The sequence below is a fragment of the Balaenoptera borealis genome (assembly GCF_965194805.1).
Source record: "Balaenoptera borealis genome assembly, chromosome: 13".
In the NCBI taxonomy this organism is placed as follows: Eukaryota; Metazoa; Chordata; class Mammalia; order Artiodactyla; family Balaenopteridae; genus Balaenoptera; species Balaenoptera borealis.
The window spans coordinates 9674122-9694594 of NC_138870.1; the positions used below are offsets into that span (position 1 = coordinate 9674122).

The 20473-nt window shown below is 37.9% G+C and overlaps 2 protein-coding genes across 2 annotated transcripts; one reads left to right on the forward strand and one right to left on the reverse strand.

The window, feature by feature from the left end:
* Window positions 1-602: 602 nt before the first annotated feature.
* On the reverse strand, window positions 603-15344 carry LOC309608588 (taste receptor type 2 member 31-like). Its single transcript, XM_082348867.1, is given in 5 exon segments — window positions 603-752; window positions 755-1074; window positions 1076-1083; window positions 1085-14378; window positions 15256-15344. Coding segments are annotated over 4 exon segments (912 nt in total). The 5' UTR covers window positions 1526-14378; window positions 15256-15344; the 3' UTR covers window positions 603-609.
* Window positions 15345-17003: 1659 nt separating this feature from the next.
* SMIM10L1 (small integral membrane protein 10 like 1) lies at window positions 17004-18974 on the forward strand (the record flags this gene model as incomplete). Its single annotated transcript, XM_082348912.1, has 1 exon — window positions 17004-18974. One exon carries the CDS (start codon window positions 17004-17006, stop codon window positions 17208-17210), a length of 207 nt encoding a protein of 68 aa, XP_082205038.1. The 3' UTR covers window positions 17211-18974.
* Window positions 18975-20473: the final 1499 nt, after the last annotated feature.

The window sequence follows — 20473 nt, forward strand, 5'->3', positions numbered from 1 at the left end:
TAAAATTTATCTAAATATGATTGTTACTCTTGAATTTTATTGTAGGCATTCTTTTCCCAACAACATTGCTAATTACTCTCTATTAACCATGAAGGAAGTATTCATGATGGGATAACATCTATCCCAAATATACATCCTCAATGTCTGATTTAGAATTGAAAGTCATTACCATCCGAACAACTGGAGGCTCAAACAATAAAATCCAAACACGCTGTGGTACTAATTAGAGTGGAAAATAGCAATGATTTCTTGAGATAAGTTGTCAGTTCTTTAAAATTCATAACATAAATTTTTCAATTGGAAGGTGATAACACAGAACATGTATGTGAAACACACATTGCTTCATTATCCCGAGGAATTTCACACAATATTTTGTAAAATTAGATTGCTTACCAGGAAAATATTGTTTAATGGTGTGGTAATCTTATGTCTTATATCTTTCGTAAACACACACCTATACACTTTTTGTGATAAGCTTAGGTAAAAGACTTTTCTAGGTAAACCTTTGGATGTTACTCAATTATATACACATTTTTAAAAAGCAATAGAAAGTATAAAACATTATAGACTTCATCCCTTAATTTTCTGCTAGAAGACATATGTTTCCACTTATTTCCTTTCTTTCAGCCAGCATCTTGGCTGCCACGGAAATGACAAAAAGGCCTGTGTTAATTTCCTGTTTCCCCAAATCAGGATAAATGAGTGGACTGAAGGACAACTGGTTCCAAGAGTGTGGAAAAGCATGAGGACCATTCCTTCTGCAGCTCATTAGGACTCCAAACTGATACGATTAGAGCCAGGAAGTAAATGGCAAATAGCAAAAGAATGGAGATGACAGTTTGCGTGGCTTTTATATGGACCTTGGTGCTGGGATCTTGGGATCCTTTGCCATTGAACTGCATCTTCCTGAGATGTTTCCACAGGGAAAAGATTAGCAGCAGAAAAGTTGTCAGGGACATAGTAAAGGGTGTGAGGTTTGTTAGCGTGAACAGAGTCAAATTTGAAAGGTGTAAAATGTCCCTCAATTTGGTCTTCTGAGTGATATTTCCTTCGTATTCATTTGTCTGGATAGCCTAATTTATGCTACCACCACAACTTGAAAAACCAAAACGAGAGAAGTCCCCAACATCAGCATGAGAACTACACTTTTAACTCTCCACTTCAGGTGAAGAAAAATTAGGCTGGAGAAATTGGTTATCTTGAACAAATAAAATATGCTGAGGCTAGTAGCAAGCCAGATGCTATAATGGTTGCTTACTGTCCAGGCAACATAAACAATAATTCTTACTTTTAAACTATGTAGAACTGGATTAAACATAATTAAATACCAATTTAGTAAAATTACCCAGAGCAAACCAATTCTGGAGACTGCCAGAGCAGTTAGAATTCCATCAGCTGAAGAGACCTTTTGTCTCTTGACCCAGTCAATGCAGTTCACCAGTGCTATGAAGCCATTGGCAAAATTTCCCAGAACAAATTCTGTCATTACTAGAATGGAAAAAATGTTCAGTAGTAAAGTTAACATGTCTAGAAAAAAAAACAACCAAGTCTTAACATCACTGTTGTGATTCCTTCCATATTCTGACCTTAAATTCTTTGTGCACCTGATTTCTGCATGTGCAGTGAAATTCTTGTTTCTTTTAAATTCCGTGATGAATGTCAAGCAGGAAAGCACCAGGAAATAATAATGGAAGAGCTCAATGTTGTCTTGATGATAAACACTGTTATTCCCTAAAAGCTCAAACTGGCCCTATTCATACACTGTGTCCTTGCCGTGGGATGGATTAATTCATAACTGATGTTGAAGTGAAAGATGAATTCTCATTTGCCAGCATGCAAATAAGGACATATTGTTGTGCAACTTTTCCCCTGTTTAACCTCGCCATAATTTGTGTTCATCAACTTTAGTTGTTAGTGAGCAAAATTTTAAAACCCAGTACATAGAATGTACAGTGAAAGCCTAAACTATTAGATGGAGCTTGGTCATAACAAGGCTCAACATCACCAGGATCAAAATCACCAGATCTTGAGTTGATGTGTAATACAAAGTCTATAATGCAAAACAGACACCTAATATAGTTATGGAAACGTTCTTTTGTTAGATGGAATGAGGGACTTTTTGTAAATTTTAAATGTGGAGTAAAGGGTGAACATTGGGGAGCTGAATAATTCAAGTGGGAAATATTGGACAATTGCCACTATATTAAGTCCCCCAGGAACTGAATCCTATTCCTGGAACCATGCTTTATGAGATCTAGCTCTCATTTTAGAAAACTAAATTGAAATACTTTCCCAGCCTGCCTTGAAATTACAAAATCTGCCACTTCAACCAAAGAAAAAGAAGATGAAAAAAGGTGGCTATCCTCAGGAGAGAGAAGATGCTGAGGCAGGTGTCAAACCAGACACTGAAGTGGTTGATCATTATGCAAAACAGAATATTAATTTTTCCAGTTTGACCAATGTTATGTGAATCTGCAGAGAGCACCAGTAGAAATTAATCAGTGAGTACCATGATTAAGAAACATATTCTGGTTATGGATAAGCTGGTAAGAATGAAGTTAATGAAGTTGATTTTCCTGTGTCTCACCCAGTTGGTACAGTTCATTATTCCAATCAATCTATTTCCCCAAATACCGATTATGAATTTCACAGATTAAAAAAAACAAAAAGACCTGGTCCTGTATGCTTCACATTTTTTCTCAGTGAAAAACTACCATCCCAAATACTATTACTGATGAATTAATGGATTGAAAACTAATAGTCTTGAGGTGCTTTTTTGTTTTTATTGTGGCTTCCATTCCTTTCTATTTCAATAAACACCAGCTTCTATTATCACACTGGTCCTCAGCTAACATTGTGAAAAACATTTCAGTTCCTCTAAAATGTCTTAGTTTGTGATTTCCCTGCCAACAAGTATAGATATTTCTTCTTTTATAGTAATGTCTGCTGTGACTTATCATGTTCTAATACGTATGAAAGAATATAGTTTGCTTAGATGCTAATCGGGAAAGATTCTCTTCCAATGTTTCACCTCTGCCCTTCCCTAAAATGCACCATAAAAAAGCATGACAACCCCCAAGTAGGAGTTTCTAAGATCCATTTGCAGAATTAAAATTGTTGTAGAAAACTGAATTTAGGGATGAGATTTTATCATCATTATAATCAGCAGCATCATTGTCTATAGTACTAAAAAAGAAAACAAATCAAAAGCACCGATAATTCAACTCTACCTAGGCTGAAGGAAGATAGGTGACTGCAAATAATTCATAAATTAAAAAAACTTGGTACAAATGAGTCTCAGTAATTGAAGTTTAAAAGAAATGTATTATTTTTACCAGAATAATCTTTATTTTGATGATTACAGTAATAGTAATCAATATTCTCTAGATATGTGCCTATATATTACAAGGTATTTTTGTCTTTGACATCACATTTGCTTCTCAATAGCATCATTTAGTAGAGATAGAAGACTATTCTATTTTGAAAAATGTGTAACCTGGAGATTACAGAATTTAAGTTTGCTCAAGATCATGTAGGCTACCGGTGACACATCAGGTCTTAAATGAGGTCTTTGAGCAAGAGTAGCACCTTTACATTCCTACTATATTGTTTCATCCAAACTGACACAGGGTTCATGTGTGAGACCCTAGAAGTTGGAATGGGGATGTATGGGTAGATTTCAAAGAATCTGAGGGATCTTGAACCCCTCAATTTTACTGAGCCTTTGTCAGATGAAGCATCCTCCCTCCCTTCACTGAGGAGGTTAGTCTTCCCTTGCCTTGAAAATCTGTAATGACTTCTCCTGAGTTGGATGCCTTGTGGAGGAATGCTGACCCTCCTCAAGACATATCCCTACCTCCTCTTCCTCCTCTTACTGCTTCGACCTACAATCACACTTAACTTCCAGCCCACAAATGATAAAGTACAAAGTGTAATGCATGAGAAGGTAAAATACACACCAAAAGAATTGTAAAATTTTGTAAATTTTATATCAACACACACCTGAAGAGTATGAGTGGGAATGGATCTTAAAGATGGGAGGAATTAAAAACTGCAAGAGGCCAGATATAAAAATATGGGCCACTAATAGATATTTTTTAAAATGCCAAACGAGAGAGTCAAACAGTAGTCTGTGGGCAAAGGAAAATACTGCAGTTTTTTTCCTAGTTTAATATCAATATAGAAGTGATATAAAAACCAGTATAAAGTAATTTTTTGATTCTAAAAAATTCACATATGGTACTCAATACAACTAATTCTGGATATAAATTCCTTAGGATAAAGTCACCCAAGGAAATCTGATACTTGAGCTAACTAATGCAATTTATGAGTACTCTCAAACAATTTTCAAAAATTCCTGTAAGGAATTCTCCTAACTCAATCATCAGCAACAATATTGTGCAAATCAACGGAAATCCCTGAAGAGAGAAAAATGCTAATCTCTAAGGATACAGTTAACAGTTTGCTTTGCTTTGTTCCATATCTTGTACAGTGTGGCACATATGTGATGCTTTACTGTAGAGTTTTAATCTAGAAATCCTTCAGACAAGTTGCGGCAAAACATCTGTATTAACATATGCACGTTGTTGTGCCTTTCAAACAGCTGTGCTAATACAAGCAAGAACACTATGAGCACTGATGATAGAAAGGCTGAATTCCATTTGCTTATCATGTGAATGTGAATAAGAGTAACTTGCACTGATTTGCAATTTTCTTTTTGCCCTAAGGTTAGGTCATTGCATCCAAATACCAGCTTTCAGAATTTCCACTCACAAAAAAACAGGTTGAAAACTTGCCAGTATAACTCATGATACAGAGGCTTACATGTGGATTTTCTCACTTGAGGCAAAACCAGAGAAGCATACAGAAACCTAGAAAAATGCTAACAAGTGTTTTCTAGAATATCCTAAAGCAATTAAATTTTAAAAAATCAAAACTAGAATTCACTGTGAAACACTTAAGAGAAGAGGAAAGCAGTTTCAGAACAAAGGCAGAGAGGTGCAAAGTAATTGTTTAGTACAATTGCTGGTGCTGATGTCTGGTTTTTAGAGGAAGGACTGTGTACCTCTTATTTAAATGTAAATATTCATGAAGAGAATAGAAACCACAACCATCTAAATTATTCTTTCCCACTCTAACTTTCAACTCTCTGGTTCACCTGGTTATAATTCCTGATGACTTCTATTATGTTCTTGAGGTAAGATTGAAACCACACTCCTTCGGATAGGACTCGGACCCAGTTGTGCCTCAGGTGGGACTTGAACCCACAATCCCTGGCTTAGGCGCAGACTCGAACCCACAATCTTCCAGCTGAAACCTCACACCTGGTCTCAGGACTTAATGAAGCTCAGGTTCTTTGTCTCAGTGCAGAAGGAATTCAGTAAGAGGCAAAGTGATAGGTAAGAAGTAGATTTATTAATACAGGACGCTTGTGAAGGATACAAGTGGGCAGGCAAGAGAGCTCTGCCCCAAGTACTAAGTGGGCTACATTTTTATAATCAAAGGAAAGTGGGGTGCATGAGGATGGCCATGTCCCAGGTCTCAGGTGAGTTCCTGGGATGGGCCACCAAGTGACAGTCCTTGGCTTCGCACAGGAAAGAGATCAAGAGTGAGCCATAGTAAAGTAAAAGCAGAGATACACGTTCCACAGGCAGAACGTGGTCCGTCTCAAAAGGCAAGAGCAGCCCTGGTAGAAACACACTCTACAGACAGAGTGTGGGCCGTCTCAGAAGGTGAGAGCGGGCCTGGGAGATACACACTCCATAGACTGAGGGTGGGCCGTCTCAGAAGGTGAGAGGCCCTGGGATGCAAGGGTGGTTAGTTTTTATGGGCTGGTAATTACATAGGCTAACAGGTGGGAGGATTATTCCAATGATTTTGGGGAAAGGGCATGGATTTCCAGGAACTGGGCCACTGCCCAGTTTTTGGCCTTTTATGGTTAGCCTCAGAACTGTCAAGGTACCTGTGAGTGTGTCATTTAGATGCTAATGAGCTTATAAATGAGGGTCAAGGTCTACTGGAAGTCGAATTTTCCACCTTCTTGAGCTTAGTTGGTTCTAACCAGTTTTCATCATATCTTCAATGGCTATGTCATTCTTTTAAAGGTTGTACCCTGCCCTCTTCCCTCCTGTCTCAAGTTGGTGTACCAGTCACGCAGTTGGTTCAATGTATAGAAATAAAGATAGTCTTGGACATGGTAAATGTGCTCAGTTTGGCTGCAGTTGATCTGCCAATTAACTATAGTAGATGAATAGGTAAATATTCTGGAATTTAACCTGTCCTTTTTAGAAAAAGTTTATACAAAGAACAGAAAACAAGTGTTTAGATAATACATAAATATAGATTAGATTGGATAATTCTGGAGGTCAGAAGCCTGACATGGGTCCTATTGGGCTAAAATGAAGGAGACCTAAAATCAAGGGCTTGGCAGGTATGCATTCCTTCTGAAGGCTTTAGAGGAGAATCCACCCTAGACTTTTCCAGCCCCTAGAGGCTGTCTGCATTCCTTAGCTCACGGCCCCCTTTTTTCTTCAAAGCCGGCAATCATGTTCCTCTGATCTCTGCTTCCATCTTCCCATCTTCTTCATTCATTCTGACTCTCCTGTCTCTCTTCCAATTAAAAGGACCCTTGTGATTACAATGGGTCCACCTGGATAATCCAGGATACTATCCACATTTCAAGGTCAGCTGACTAGCTGCAATCTTAATTAATTCCATCTGCAATCTTAATTCCACCTTGCCTTGCAACATAACATTATGCGCAGCTTCTAGGGATTAAGATGTAGACTGTTGAGGGGCCATTATTTAATCAATCACAGGAGGGAAGGCTGTTAACTGTAATAAAAAATAACGCCATTGATAGTCTACCTAAATGAGTTGAATATAGGGGTCATATTCTGTCAGGCATGTGACTGAATTCATTTTATTGTTACTAATGAGATTGAGAACAAGTATGCTCATTTTCAAGACTTATCTTTGGCAGAGCTGTCATGTTCATCTAAATCTAGCCACACAAGAAGGGGCCCTATCCCTGGAATTTTCAGTTGTGTAAGCCATAAGTCTGAATTTGCTTTTCCCTTACCTAAAACTTAAATATCTCTCACCAATATAAGGAAATCCACACCCTGCAGTTCCATTTAAACATTAACAGTTATGTAGTGAGATAGACTTACGAAACTCTGCCCAGTTTGGTTCCTGATAAACAATCACTTTTACCTAAATTTAGAGTTAATATTGTGTGATGAAAAGTGCAAAGATTTTGGAGGTAAGATTTTCCTGGGCTTATATACCAGCCTAAATAGAAGATAGGCCTGAATCCCAGTCCTGGCACTGACACTCAAGAACTGTGACTTCTTGGGCCCATATTATTTGCTAAGATGACTACACAAAGCATTAATGGATCATGGAGACATTTCTGGCATTAGTTACTGAATTTCAAGATATACTTGAATGTGGTTCAGAAGTGAAGAATGGCATGCATAAAAATTTATGAAAAAAAAAGACATTAAAGAAAACTACATAGAAGATGAGAGGAGAACCAGGCAAGATGACAATGAACTAAATTCAGAGTTGGGGTGATGTTTAACTGATAATGGAATATCTTTAGATTATATTACCTATTCGGTGACAAGAAATGGGCTTAATTGATTTAAATAATAGATGGTTTCATAAAAAATGAAATATATTAATACCATGTATCTTACCTTAACAAGGGTCTTCAAAAGGCAAAATTTAGAGAAGTAATGATAGGACAGGAAAAATATGAACCAAAAAAATGGCTGCCTAACCAGTATTTTTAATAAAGAAGAAGCAGATTGGCCAGGAAGGCTCCAGGAAAAAAAAAAGTACAATCCCTGGAGGAACTAACAGAATGGAACTGTTGATAAGCAGAAAATTGTGATGAGAAATTTACACCTGGGACAAATGTGGGGAATTGTAGGAAACTTCTGCTAAAAACAGAATTTGCATAATTCCAGAAAAGAAGGCAGTGGCAGTCTTCTCTGTAATATAAATCAAAATGAGCTCTCAAAAATCTTATAATTTTACTATAGAGAGACAATTCCAGATAGGAGTAGAACACTGAGACTCAGGTATACCCAAGACATAGCTGTTACCTGGAATTGCTTGTGCAATATAGAGGGTAGTATGGTAGACTGCATAAGTTGGTCCCCATTCTTCAGCCTATAACTTTGTTATACCCTCTCACCCACCTATTTTTCCCCTCGCTCTGTGCTCAGCCACATAATTTGTTTTGGCCAATTAGTTGTTAACAAGCAGAGATTTGTATCATTGGGGCTTACATCACTGGTGCTTGCACACTGGGCCTTGTTCACTCTTATAAGTAGTATGATTAATCTACAGAGAGGTGACTGTTGAAGAGAAGTATGAATATGGCTTTTGGCTCATGGAATATATTATAATCAAAAACACAGAAAGTACAAATGTTTTTGAGACAGCCTATGATAAAACTGCTGCCAGCCTGGACTAAGACTTTTGTAAATGTAAAAATTATCTGGACCCCAGCTTTCTACCTCAGAAAGCAGGCTGAAAACATTATTCAAAAGGCATATTTTCCAATGCCCTCTTCAAAACTACTCAAAGAGAGTGATGGAAAAACAGGGCTATTCCCAAGGGCAAAGCCAATGGCCATAGAGAACAACTGACTGTAAAGCATGACAAGGACATAATCACGAAACGTATCTACTGCCAAAAGAAAATGGTACTAAAATATTTTCCATGTATGATTTCAGAATCTTTATGAGCCAGAATTGCTGTTTTCCTATTCTTCCCCTCTTCTCCTATGGAATTGTTTGTTATGGCTATCCTGCCCTGTTTCAATGCTGTGTACTACATCTTTGACGTGTTAATAATTTGCCTTTTTTTTTTTTTTTTTAATTTATTTATGGCTGTGTTGGGTCTTCATTTCTGTGCGAGGGCTTTCTCTAGTTGTGGCAAGTGGTGGCCACTCTTCATCGCGGTGCGTGGGCCTCTCATTATCGCGGCCTCTCTTGTTGCGGACCACAGGCTCCAGACGCGCAGGCTCAGTAATTGTGGCTCACGGGCCTAGTTGCTCCACGGCATGTGGGATCTTCCCAGACCAGGGCTCGAACCCGTGTCCCCTGCATTGGCAGGCAGATTCTCAACCACTGCGCCACCAGGGAAGCCCAAAATTTGCCTTTTTAATTCCTTGTTTTCCAGATGAAAAGGAGCCATTACCTAACAAGATGTAGATCAGAAGATCCTGGAATTCAGGGTTAATGCTATAATTGAATTAGACTTTAGGGGATGCTCAAATGGGGATGAGCATTTTTCTGTATGGGAGGAAACTGAAAAATTGGACTAACGTAGTCTGGCAATTGTTTTTCCTACAATTTCTGCACTTTTTTAATAAACATTTTATCTACACCCTTTGACATGCAATATTGCAGTAACCTCCACTATGGGCACTCTGAACTCAATCATGTAAACTTGCTTTGATGAATGGGGAATTAGTAGACTTGACACAAGTAGAAGTTTGAAATGGCGTCCACATCAGGGCTGTCCAAATCTGGCTCTTCTGCAATCCCCATGAAAACATGCTCAGGCTAGTGTACTGACTTCCGGAGGAAAATGAGACTCGCGGAGTCAAACTGCTGCAGCAAGATCCAAACTAAGTTGGCCAAACTGCAGCTAGTTCCCAGATATATAACCAAGTCCATTTAAAATCATCAGAGAGGGGCTTCCCTGGTGGCGCAGTGGTTAAGAATCTGTTTGTCAACGCAGGGGACACGGGTTCAACCCCTGGTCTGGGAAGATCCCATGTGCCACAGAGCAACTAAGCCTGTGTGCCACAACTACTGAGCCCGCATGCCACAACTAGTGAAGCCCGTGCACCTAGAGGCCATGCTCCGCAGCAAGAGAAGCCACTGCAATGAGAAGCCCACGCAGCGCAATGAAGAGTAGCCTCCGCTCGGTGCAACTAGAGAGAGCCCGCACGCAGCAACGAAGACCCAATGCAGCCAAAAATAAATAAATAAATAATTTATTAAAAATAATAGTAATAAATAAAAATAAAATCATCAGAGCCATCCAACCAAGTCCAGCCTAAAAATAACTGAATCCTACAGACATGGGACATATAAATATCTACTGTAATTTCACAGTGACGTTTTAGAATGGTTTCTTTTTCAGCAAAAGCTAACAGATACAGATACCCTGTTAACCCAACAGTGTGGAAAATGTGTTTACCACTTACTCTTAATGTGTCAAGAATTCGGAAGCCAAAAGAAAGCCAAAAGAAAAACAGATGAAGTATGTCAAAGTTTTTCTCATGGGAGATGAATAATTAAGGGTCAATGAAAGCTTTTGTAAAAATCTGGGGAAAGTAGGTACCATAATCTCAATTTCTACATGTGCAACTAAAATAAGAAAATTCTCACTTCAACTCTTTTAGACTTCAGTAGTACATATGGAGAGTGGATTTTTCCCCTTAGGTATATAATGAGCACAGTAATGATTAATTTTTATGAGAAATTTCTCCTAATTTTAAGTTTTTATTAAAAATTATAATGCACACTTAGAAACAGCCTATTACGAAGCAAACACACATGTAACTGCTACACAGGTCAAGAAATGGATGCTACAAACAGCTGATAACCACCTCTACCCACTTTCTAAATCACTACACCTTTCTTCACTTCTCCTGAGGTGACCAATATCCATACTTTATGTTGATCATTTCTTTGATTTTCTTTATACTTTACTACCTAAATGTGCAAAACTAAACTGTGTAGCTTTGTTTTGTCTGCTTTGTGAAATTTACATATTTTTCTATTTATGGTTTTTTATTCATCATTATGTTTTGGAAACTTAACATATTGTTGCATATACATGTGGGTCATTCCTTTTCAATTCTCTATATTATTCCATTGAATTAGTTTACTAAAATATTTATCCATTCTTAGTTGGTAGATATTTGGGCTGTTTCTTGTTTTGAGCAACTTAGAGGAATGCTACTATGAGCATTCTTTTACACATTACTTGATACACTTGTCTTGGTATATGCTTAGAAGTAGAATTTTTCTAGAGTTACTAAATCTGAAACTCTGACTTGCCTCACAGAAAAGGAAAGGTTCAAGAAAATAATAATTTAACTAAACGTATCACTTTCATATTCATTCTCAGTCTATATGCTGCTATTCTCATATATTTTATTCATTATATATTTTAACCCAAAATATGATCTTTATACAGTCAACATTCATTTAGACTTACACATATATTTACCATTTCAATTAATTTTCCATCATCTTGCATATACAACTTTGCATTTAGAATAATTTTTCTTATATCTTAAAAATAACCTTTTGGGGCTTCCCTGGTGGCGCAGTGGTTAAGAATCCACCTGCCAATGCAGGGGACATGGGTTCGAGCCCTGGTCCGGGAAGATCCCACATACCGCAAAGCAACTAAGCCCGTGCGCCACAACTACTGAGCCTGCGCTCTAGAGCCCGCGAGCCACTACTACTGAAGCCCGCACACCTAGAGCCTGTGCTCCACAACAAGAGAAGACACTGCAATGAGAAGCCTGCGCACCGCAACGAAGAGTAGCCCCAGCTCACTGCAACTAGAGAAAGCCCACGTGCAGCAACGAAGACCCAATGCAGCCAAAAATAAATAAATGTAAATATTAAAAAAAGGAAGAAGTAAAACTCTTTATTTGCAGATGGCATATTATGTTAAAAAAAAAAAACATAAAAACTCCACCAAATAAACTGCTAGAATAAACAAATTCAGTAAACTTGCAAGATACAAATTCAATATCCAAAATTCAGTTGCATTTCTATACACTAACAATGAACTATCAGAAAGACAAATTAAGAAAACAATCTCATTTATAACTGCATCAAAAAGAATAAAATACCTTGGAATAAATTTAACTAATGAGGTGAAAGATCTGTACTCTGAAAACTGCAAGACATTCAAAGAAATTGAAGAAGGTGAAAAAGACACAAATAAGTGGAAAGCTATTCCATGCTCATGAATCAGAATAATTAATATTGTTTAAATATCCATACCACCCCAAGAGATCTACAGATTGAATGCAAGCTCTATCAAAATTATAATAGCATTTTTCACATAAATAGAAAAAAATCTTAAAATCTGTATGGAACTACAAAAGACCCTGAACAGCCAAAGCAATCTTGAGAAAGAACAAAGCTGGGAGCATCACACATCCTGATTTCAAACCATAGTACAAGCTATAGTAATCAGAACAGATAGTATTGGCATAAAAACAGACACATAGTTCAATGGAACAGAACAGAGAGCCCAGATACAAACATAAGCATATACACTCAACTAATTTTCAACAAAGATGCCAAGAGTATATGGTGGGGAAAGGACAGTCTCTTCAATAAGTGGTACTGGAAAAACTGAATACACAACTGCAAAAGAATGAACCGAACCCCTATCTTACACCACACACAAAAATCAGTTCAGAATGAATTAAGGACCTGAACTTAAGACCTGAAACTATAAAAATCCTAGAAGAAAGCATAGGGAAAATGTTCCTTGACATTGGTCTTGGCAATGAGTTTTTGGATTTGACACCAAAAACAAAGGCAACAACAGCAAAAATAAACAAGTGGGACTACATCAAACTAAAAAGCTTCCACACAACAAAAGATAGCATCAGCAAAATGAAAAGGCCACCTTTGGAACGGGAGTAAATATCTGCAAATCATATACTGATAAGGGGTTAATGTACAAAATATACATGGCACTCATACAACTCAATAGCAAAAAAGAAAACAAAAAACAAACAAAAAAACTATGAATATGATTTTTAAAATGGGTAAAGGACCTGAAGAGACATTTTGCAAAGAAAACATACAAATGTCCAACAGGTTTATGAAAAGGTGCTCAACGTCACTAATGATCAGGGAAAGGCAAATCAAATGAGATACCACATCTATTAGGATGTCTATATCCAAAAAGCAAGATACAACAAATGCTGGCAAGGATGTAAAAAGGGAACCCTAGTGCACCACTGATGGGAATGTAAACTGGTACAGGCAGTTGGAAAAACGTATGGTGGTTCCTCAAGAACTTAACAATAGAGATACCATATGATCCAGCAATCCCACTTCTGGATATACATCCAGTGGAAACAGAATCATTTTCTTAGAGTTATCTGTACTCCCATGTTCACTGAAGCATTATTCACAATAGCCAACTATGAAAACAATCTAAGTGTCCACAGAAGGATGAATGGATAAAGAAAATGTGAAATAAATATATATGTCTCACAAATATTATTCGGCCACCAAAAAAAAAAAAAAAAAAGGAAATCCTGCCGTTTGCAACAACATGAGTAAAACTGGCGGGCGTTTTGCTTAGTGAAATAAGCCATACAGGGAAAGACAAATACTTCATGGTATTACTTATATGATATCTTACAAAAAAAGTCACATTTACAGAAAGATATGGTGATTGCCAGAGGTTAGGGGAAATGAGAAGAGGTTGGCAAAAGGGTACAGACTTTCAGTTATAACACAAATAAGGTCTGAGGATCTAATGTATAACATGGTGACTATAGTTGATAATACTGTAAATTTGCTAAGAGAGCTGAACTTGTGTTCTCACACAAATAAAAGGGGGGCTGGGTAAATATGTGAAGCAATTTATGTGTTAATTAACTTGATTGTGGGAACCCTTTAACAATGTATACGTATATCAAATCATCACATCATACACCTTAAATATATTACAATTTTGTCAATTATACTTCAACAAAGCTGAAAAAAAAAAGAAAAAATGTGTTGAAATTGGTTAAGCCTTCTTCAGCCTGGGTCTATGAATAACTGCAGAGAGGGGATAAATGGAATAGTATTCAGCAGTAAAAAGGAATGGGCAAGATGTTACAGAGTCCCATGGAGTCATCTCCAGTTATACGTCTAAGTGAAAAACAGCAAGATGCAGAACAATGTGTATAGTGTGCTATCTAGTGCCTAAGGAAGTGCAGAAGGCTTTCTAACTGAAAACTAATTTTTTTAAAATGGTTACCTATTTGGAGTGTAACAGAGATGAGGAGACAGGAAAGAAGCCAGACTTCTTTAAATATACTTTGTTTTGAAGTTTTGACTCTGGTACCATGAAAATTTATTACATAATAATAGACAAAATTAAATCAAAAGAACTATCTATCTGTAAAAATCAAATGCAAAATAAAGCAAAGACACTTGTTTGTATAGTTTAATAATAAATTTGTTTCAAATGATGCTAAGACATGGTAATTTTATTTTTTGTCTCCATTAGGATATATTCTTAAATAAGAGATATCTTAAATTGTTTTTTTAATAATTATGTTGTTAGAATAGCATATTGTTAGTCTGAAACTATTATACACAGAGATGCACACAAATAATTGTTAATTTTTTGTTGTTAGGGACCAAAATTTTCAGCATTAGAAAAAAGAAATAAATGTATACAAAATTAGAATTGGAAAGGTCAACATGAACTCACTGAAATTTATTTTAAAAGAATCTATTCTGGTGGTTTTAAGCATAAAGGCATTTATGAGAGAGTATCAAAGTATTACAAGGTCTGCAGAAGGAGATTCAGAGCTAAGCGTCCAGAAACAATGCCTGCATCAGATATTTTTCTAGATGCCTGAAGAGGGAAAAAATCTTAATCTGATGTTGCAGCTAATGGTTTGCTTCAGTATGACACAAATCTGATGCTTGAATGTACAGTCTTGACCCAGAAATTGCAGTGTTACTATGGGATCTAATCATTGCTATCATATGTTACAATTTGTTTTTCTTTCACTGAGTTTACTAAACCTACATAAAGGTTTCCACTAAACATCAAACGGTTCCTGATGTGATGCCTACTGAAAGGCTAAACTCAATCTGTTAGCCTGAAAATGTGGGACAGACTCTTTCACTGAGTTGTAACTTTTCTCTTGTGTTTAGGCTTGGATCGTTTGGATCCAATCCTTGCAGCCTGAATGCATTTTTTTTTATATAATATAACATTTATATTGGCAAATTCTTTAAAAAAGGAGCTGAGAATTTGCAGACCTGCTGCAGCTTACCTTAAAACTTTTTCAAAGCATCATTAAACCAAACAAGCCATTAAAAAGTACTAAACTGGGCATATGTATATGTATAACTGATTCACTTTGTTATAAAGCAGAAACACACCATTGTAAAGCAATTATACTCCAATAAAGATGTTAAAAAAAAAAAAAAAAAGAAATGATGCACTTACATTTGATCTTGGTATGATCTCCTCTTAAGGCAGAGCTCTACCAGGAGCTTTAGGTTGCATTCCTGGCCCTACTGATGTGAAACCCAGTGAGATGAACTACTTTTCAGAGCCTGTCTAGGCCTCCTGAAAATGAAAAGCAATGTGTGTGATGAAAAGATGAGCATGACCTCTGGGGATTTTAAGCTTCATGATGATTTAATAGCAAATCATTGTAAATTCAGCAGACTTGACTTTCCCAATAAACATTTACTTTAAAGGAGAAAAAAAAAAAAGTACTAAATTGGGAATATAGGGTCAACAATAAGGGGATAAGAAAGATTTGGAAAGGAAGGCCAAGTTAAAGAGTCAATGAAGCATCATCTGGAGAAATGGTTTAAGACGTGTTCCTGTTGAAGCTTACTTATGTGTGCCTACTTGGCAAAAAGTGTGGATCACTCATTCAAATCTAAACATCAAGGGACAGAATAAAAAACACAATCATGTAAAATACTGATCCTATCCCACTCTCCACTGTCACTTTCACCTGATAGAAATCTTTCGTCAGCTCTGCAGCATTAACAAGTAGGAGCTGGAGCTTCATGACTGCTCTTCTTTGCCTATTCCTTTCCAACTGGACAGGATATCAACCTAGCCATGTTATAAATATTGATAAATGGCTGCTGCTTTCCCCGTGGGCTCAGAATGAAAGATCTGGTTTTCATGGAGTTAACAAGAGCTAGGGGGGAGGGAGGGGAGCGAAGAGGAGAAGCATGGTGTAAGAGAATGAGTCCACATAGTTTTACGTAGTTGGAAATGGAAGATACAGGGACTTAATGACTTCTGTGACCCTGAATACCTCTATTATTCTTTCAATTTTCAGAAAAGATAAATTGTACTCCTATGTGGAAACGATACATCTACTGGTTCTGAGTTGTCATTTATCTTACACTACTCTTCAGTCTCTATACCAGTATTTTAGAAGTTGTCTTGAGTGAGCAGTAATCAGTTCCTCTAGGTGCCGTCTAGTTGCTGGGTTGGTACTGGTAGAAATGTAGCAAAAGAAATTCTAGTTGGGGATACACAATTGTGTTTTATACAGTTTTATATACGTGGATATGTGTGTGTGTGTTTGCTTAAATAAGTGTGTAATTTCTAACACTTGCACCTGAAATCGTCCTAATACATAGGAAATCCACTGCCTGAGATTGTGATCCTTTAAGTTAAAGCATGTTGTAAATACGGAGACTCTGTGCCCAAACTGGCTTATGTGAGGAGTTCACCTTGCCCTAATATTAAAGTTAATGTTACGGAATCAACTGGTTAAGATTCCTGGCTAGTAGCCCGGATCACAGAACAGACTAACCCGAGTTTTAATGCAAGCTCCTCGGGCAAGTTCCAGAATTTTACTTAGCTTCCTTTCTTCATTTTAAAGTGAAAACAGTATCAGTAAGGCTGTTCGTATATGCTGTACAAAATAACTGCATGGTATATATGTAAATAAATAACCCGTTCCCGACCTACCAAGAGTTAAAACTCTAAACGCTGAATACCATTTTAAGCAGCAGACAGGAAGGGGCGGAGCGCCAGCCGCAGCCCCCGCCTCACCGCCGTTAGCGAAGCAGCCGCGGCTACGTCAGGCGCAAGTGTGAGGCCAGCTGCCGCTTAGCCCCCGGCCCCTCCCGGTCACCGCCGTCTGTCGGGGGGTCCGCGGGGTCTACGGTCACCCTGCGCTCCAGGCACCACACCGGGCGAGCGGCGACACCGCGTCCATGGCCACCGCGGCGGCTCCGTCATCCTTGGCTCTCAAGGCCTCGAGCCTGGCCGCGGCCCCCGGCTCGTACGGGGTCTTCTGCAAGGGGCTCTCCCGCACCCTCCTCGCCTTCTTCGAGCTGGCCTGGCAGCTGCGCATGAACTTCCCGTACTTCTACATCGCGGGCTCCGTGGTCCTCAACATCCGCTTGCAGGTACACTTTTAGAGCCCTGAGGAAGCCGCCGGCATTCCGGGCCTGCATTATGGCCGACTCCCAGGAGGCCCCGCGGCGCCGCGGAGCTGAGGGCGAGGAGTCCCGCTGTCTCGCGAGAGTGCCTGGGCTCCCTCCGCGGCTGTGCTCTCCGCTCTCAGCCGAGCTCCTGGAATGTCACCGAGACCTTGCCGAGATTACGAAGAGGAAATACGCGATTCCGGCAGCCGAGAAAGAACTTCAGTTAAGACCCACGACAATATTTAAGAAACTGTGCATCCTTAAAACAAAAACGGGACGAACAGGATGTATTACAAAAAGGGAAAGCTACTAAAATTTTCAGGACAAGAATGTACAAGCTCATGGTCCATATTACTTTAATCAGTAAATTTCGGGAGTATGAGACTGGAATATAAGCAGGACGCTGAATGAGTAAGAAGCTGGAGATCTTAAGGATATGCTGTGGAGGGCATATATTTCTTCATCCCACACGGAAAAACAAATGACGATCAGAAGCTTTGAGTGAAAAAAAACTGTACAGGAAACACATCCTTCAAATACGAAACAATGTAAAATGCTGCAGGATTTTGAACAGAGGGAGTGTAAGAAAGTGGACTTTATTTCAGTGTCCCTATGAGTAACATGCAGTTCAAAATCTTGGAGCCAAAGAGAAGGAAATCCAGTCATAGCACAAAGCTTGGCGATTTATTGAATAACATTTAAATAATCATAGTAATGTAAATGCTGTTTATGGTTTTCATCTTTTTAAGCTAATACTTACAGTTACAAAGTTGAATGCACATGTTATCAGCCTTGATGGCGTAAAAGTGAGGGTACCTGGAATGGCAATGGTGTCTTTTAAAGTGGGAAGCTGAGGAAAATTCTGTTGTCGATGGGGGAAGAGGGCATTTTATTATTTAAAGAGTAGCCATAAAGTTGCTAAAATGTAACTATATGAAAGAGAGAGAAGAGGAGGGGAGAACAGCATGAGGTCAACAAGAAATGCCTAGAGGTTAGAGTTAGGGTGGAATGTCTCAGATTACCTGATGTATTTGAATATAGAGTCAAGAGATTTTTAGATTTCAGAGAGTCTGGAGATGAATTAGTGGTCTGCAAAATTTTTTCTAATTAGGAAGCAAAGCTGAGGCAATTATGAACCCCGGGAAGAATAAAAAAATTTTCAAGAACTACACTGCATAACTCAACTGTGAAGAATATTACTACTCATCATATAAAGTCAGTTATAATGATATAAACACTGAATACAGATAACAGATTATTAGGTAACATTGCAAGGATTGGAGAAGAGAGAGATGTATATGTAATGGAGAATCAATCAAGATCTGATATAGAAAAGATTTTTAAAAAGCAGTATAACTTGTCACTTAGAGTACAGTAAGAAATAGCTAAGAGTTAAAATTGGTAGTCTCTGGAGAAAGGAAATCAGGGATAGACAGAGAAAGGTGGAGGACTGCTGTTTTTCACTACCAGTCTAACAGTAACGGTGATTTTTCTTAGCCGTGTGTGTGTGTGGAGATATATATATCAGGCAGACCTCTGTTAAAATACAAACTAATTTTGCGGTCCAGGTGAGCCCATTAATCTGCCTAAACCCCAGTTTTCTCAGTTCTATTAAATGAGAGTAAAAATACCCACCTTTAAAGATCAGTCGGGAATTAAAAATAAGCCTGACTTAGTGCTTGATACATACTGTACACAGTAAAGAGTATTTTTTATAACAATATTTCATTAACTTGTGAATAAAACTTAAAACTCTCATATGGAGTGCCTGCTTTTCCAATGGAGGGTTTTAGTACTGAAGGAGGTTTGTAGATTACTGACAATGGGGGTGTAGGGAAGACCTTCCAGGAAGAGAGATTTGAGCTGAAAGGGGCAATTATTTGCCAAAGTAAAGATTTAAACTATTTGTAGTGTTCCGTATTCCACTAATTGTATCCAACAAACAAGTGTACTCTAGGATTATAAAATAAGTGCCCCCTGTAGCACAATGTCTTGCTTTGAGTAACTTCTTCCTACCCTTCATTCCTTGTCTCCAGCCAAACTAGAGCATCTTCCTCTTTCTACGTACACTTTCTTCTGCCTTCTGTACCTTTTTTTTTTTTTTTTTTTGGCTTATGGTTACTCTACCTGTGTTTTAAGGCTGAACTTAGACATCACTTTTTCCATTAAGTTTTTCCCAGATGCTCCTGACCAGATTAGAGATCATTTCTTTTAATCCATCTAAAGGGCTGTGATAATATCAACCTATGCCATTTTCATAGGCTTCCTTATTTGTGCTTAATTGTGCATTATCAGATGTTTTTTAAAGAATATCCAAGAAGACAGGTTTCCTGGACTTTGATCTCTTCCCGTGGTAATTACATATTGCTGTGAAAGAGCAGGGACTAAAACATTTTAGTCTAAAATATCAGAAATGTAATTTGATCAATGAAATAATTCAGTATTGCCAATGGGCTGACAAATGGTGGGCATCACTATTTCCTAGAGGCACTAATGTCCCAATTTGTAACACAGAAGAATGAGGCTGCCATTAGCCCTGGAATGGTGACATACAGGGATGCTCCATTTGGGTGGCTAATGAACGTGTGCCTTCCTCAACCTTTTTTTCTTCATATTAGTGTTTTGCTACACTGAAGAAACTAAGGCACTTTAGCAGATTTATTATTATATCCTCCAACTAGATTAGAAGCCCTGTGAGGGAAGATACTGTATCCTATCGAATTTTACAGCCTGTAATATCAGCAAATATATAGTAGGAATTGAATGAAAGCTCCATGATTTACCATTTATTCTTAACAATTGCTCTTAAAACCAGATGTGTATTTTTCTTCCTACATGATACAACTCAGTAAAGTTTCCCACGGGAGAAAACAAGATTTTTGCCCTACTTATTATTAACCACTTACTATTCTAATTTACAAGGAATTTTATTCCTCCTGGCATCCTTCCAGGTCACATCCATGAAGCCAAAGATTTTCTCAATCCCCAGCCTAGAGCATTGCCTAATGTGAGTAAATATTGTTGAATGAATGCCAAATTAGTTGGTTTTTCTACACTTAGTTAGCAGTCAATAAAAGAAATAAAGATGTGTTTGTGTCTGATACTAAAGTCATCTACTTTATTTCTCCCATAAATCAAGCTTTTTCAGGCCATGAAGAATATTGATTGGCCCAGAGATCTCAAACTTGAAGAAGCAAAGAGGTGGCATAATTCTGATCAATAAAGAAAAAAACTTTTTTATGCAGTGCAACTGACAA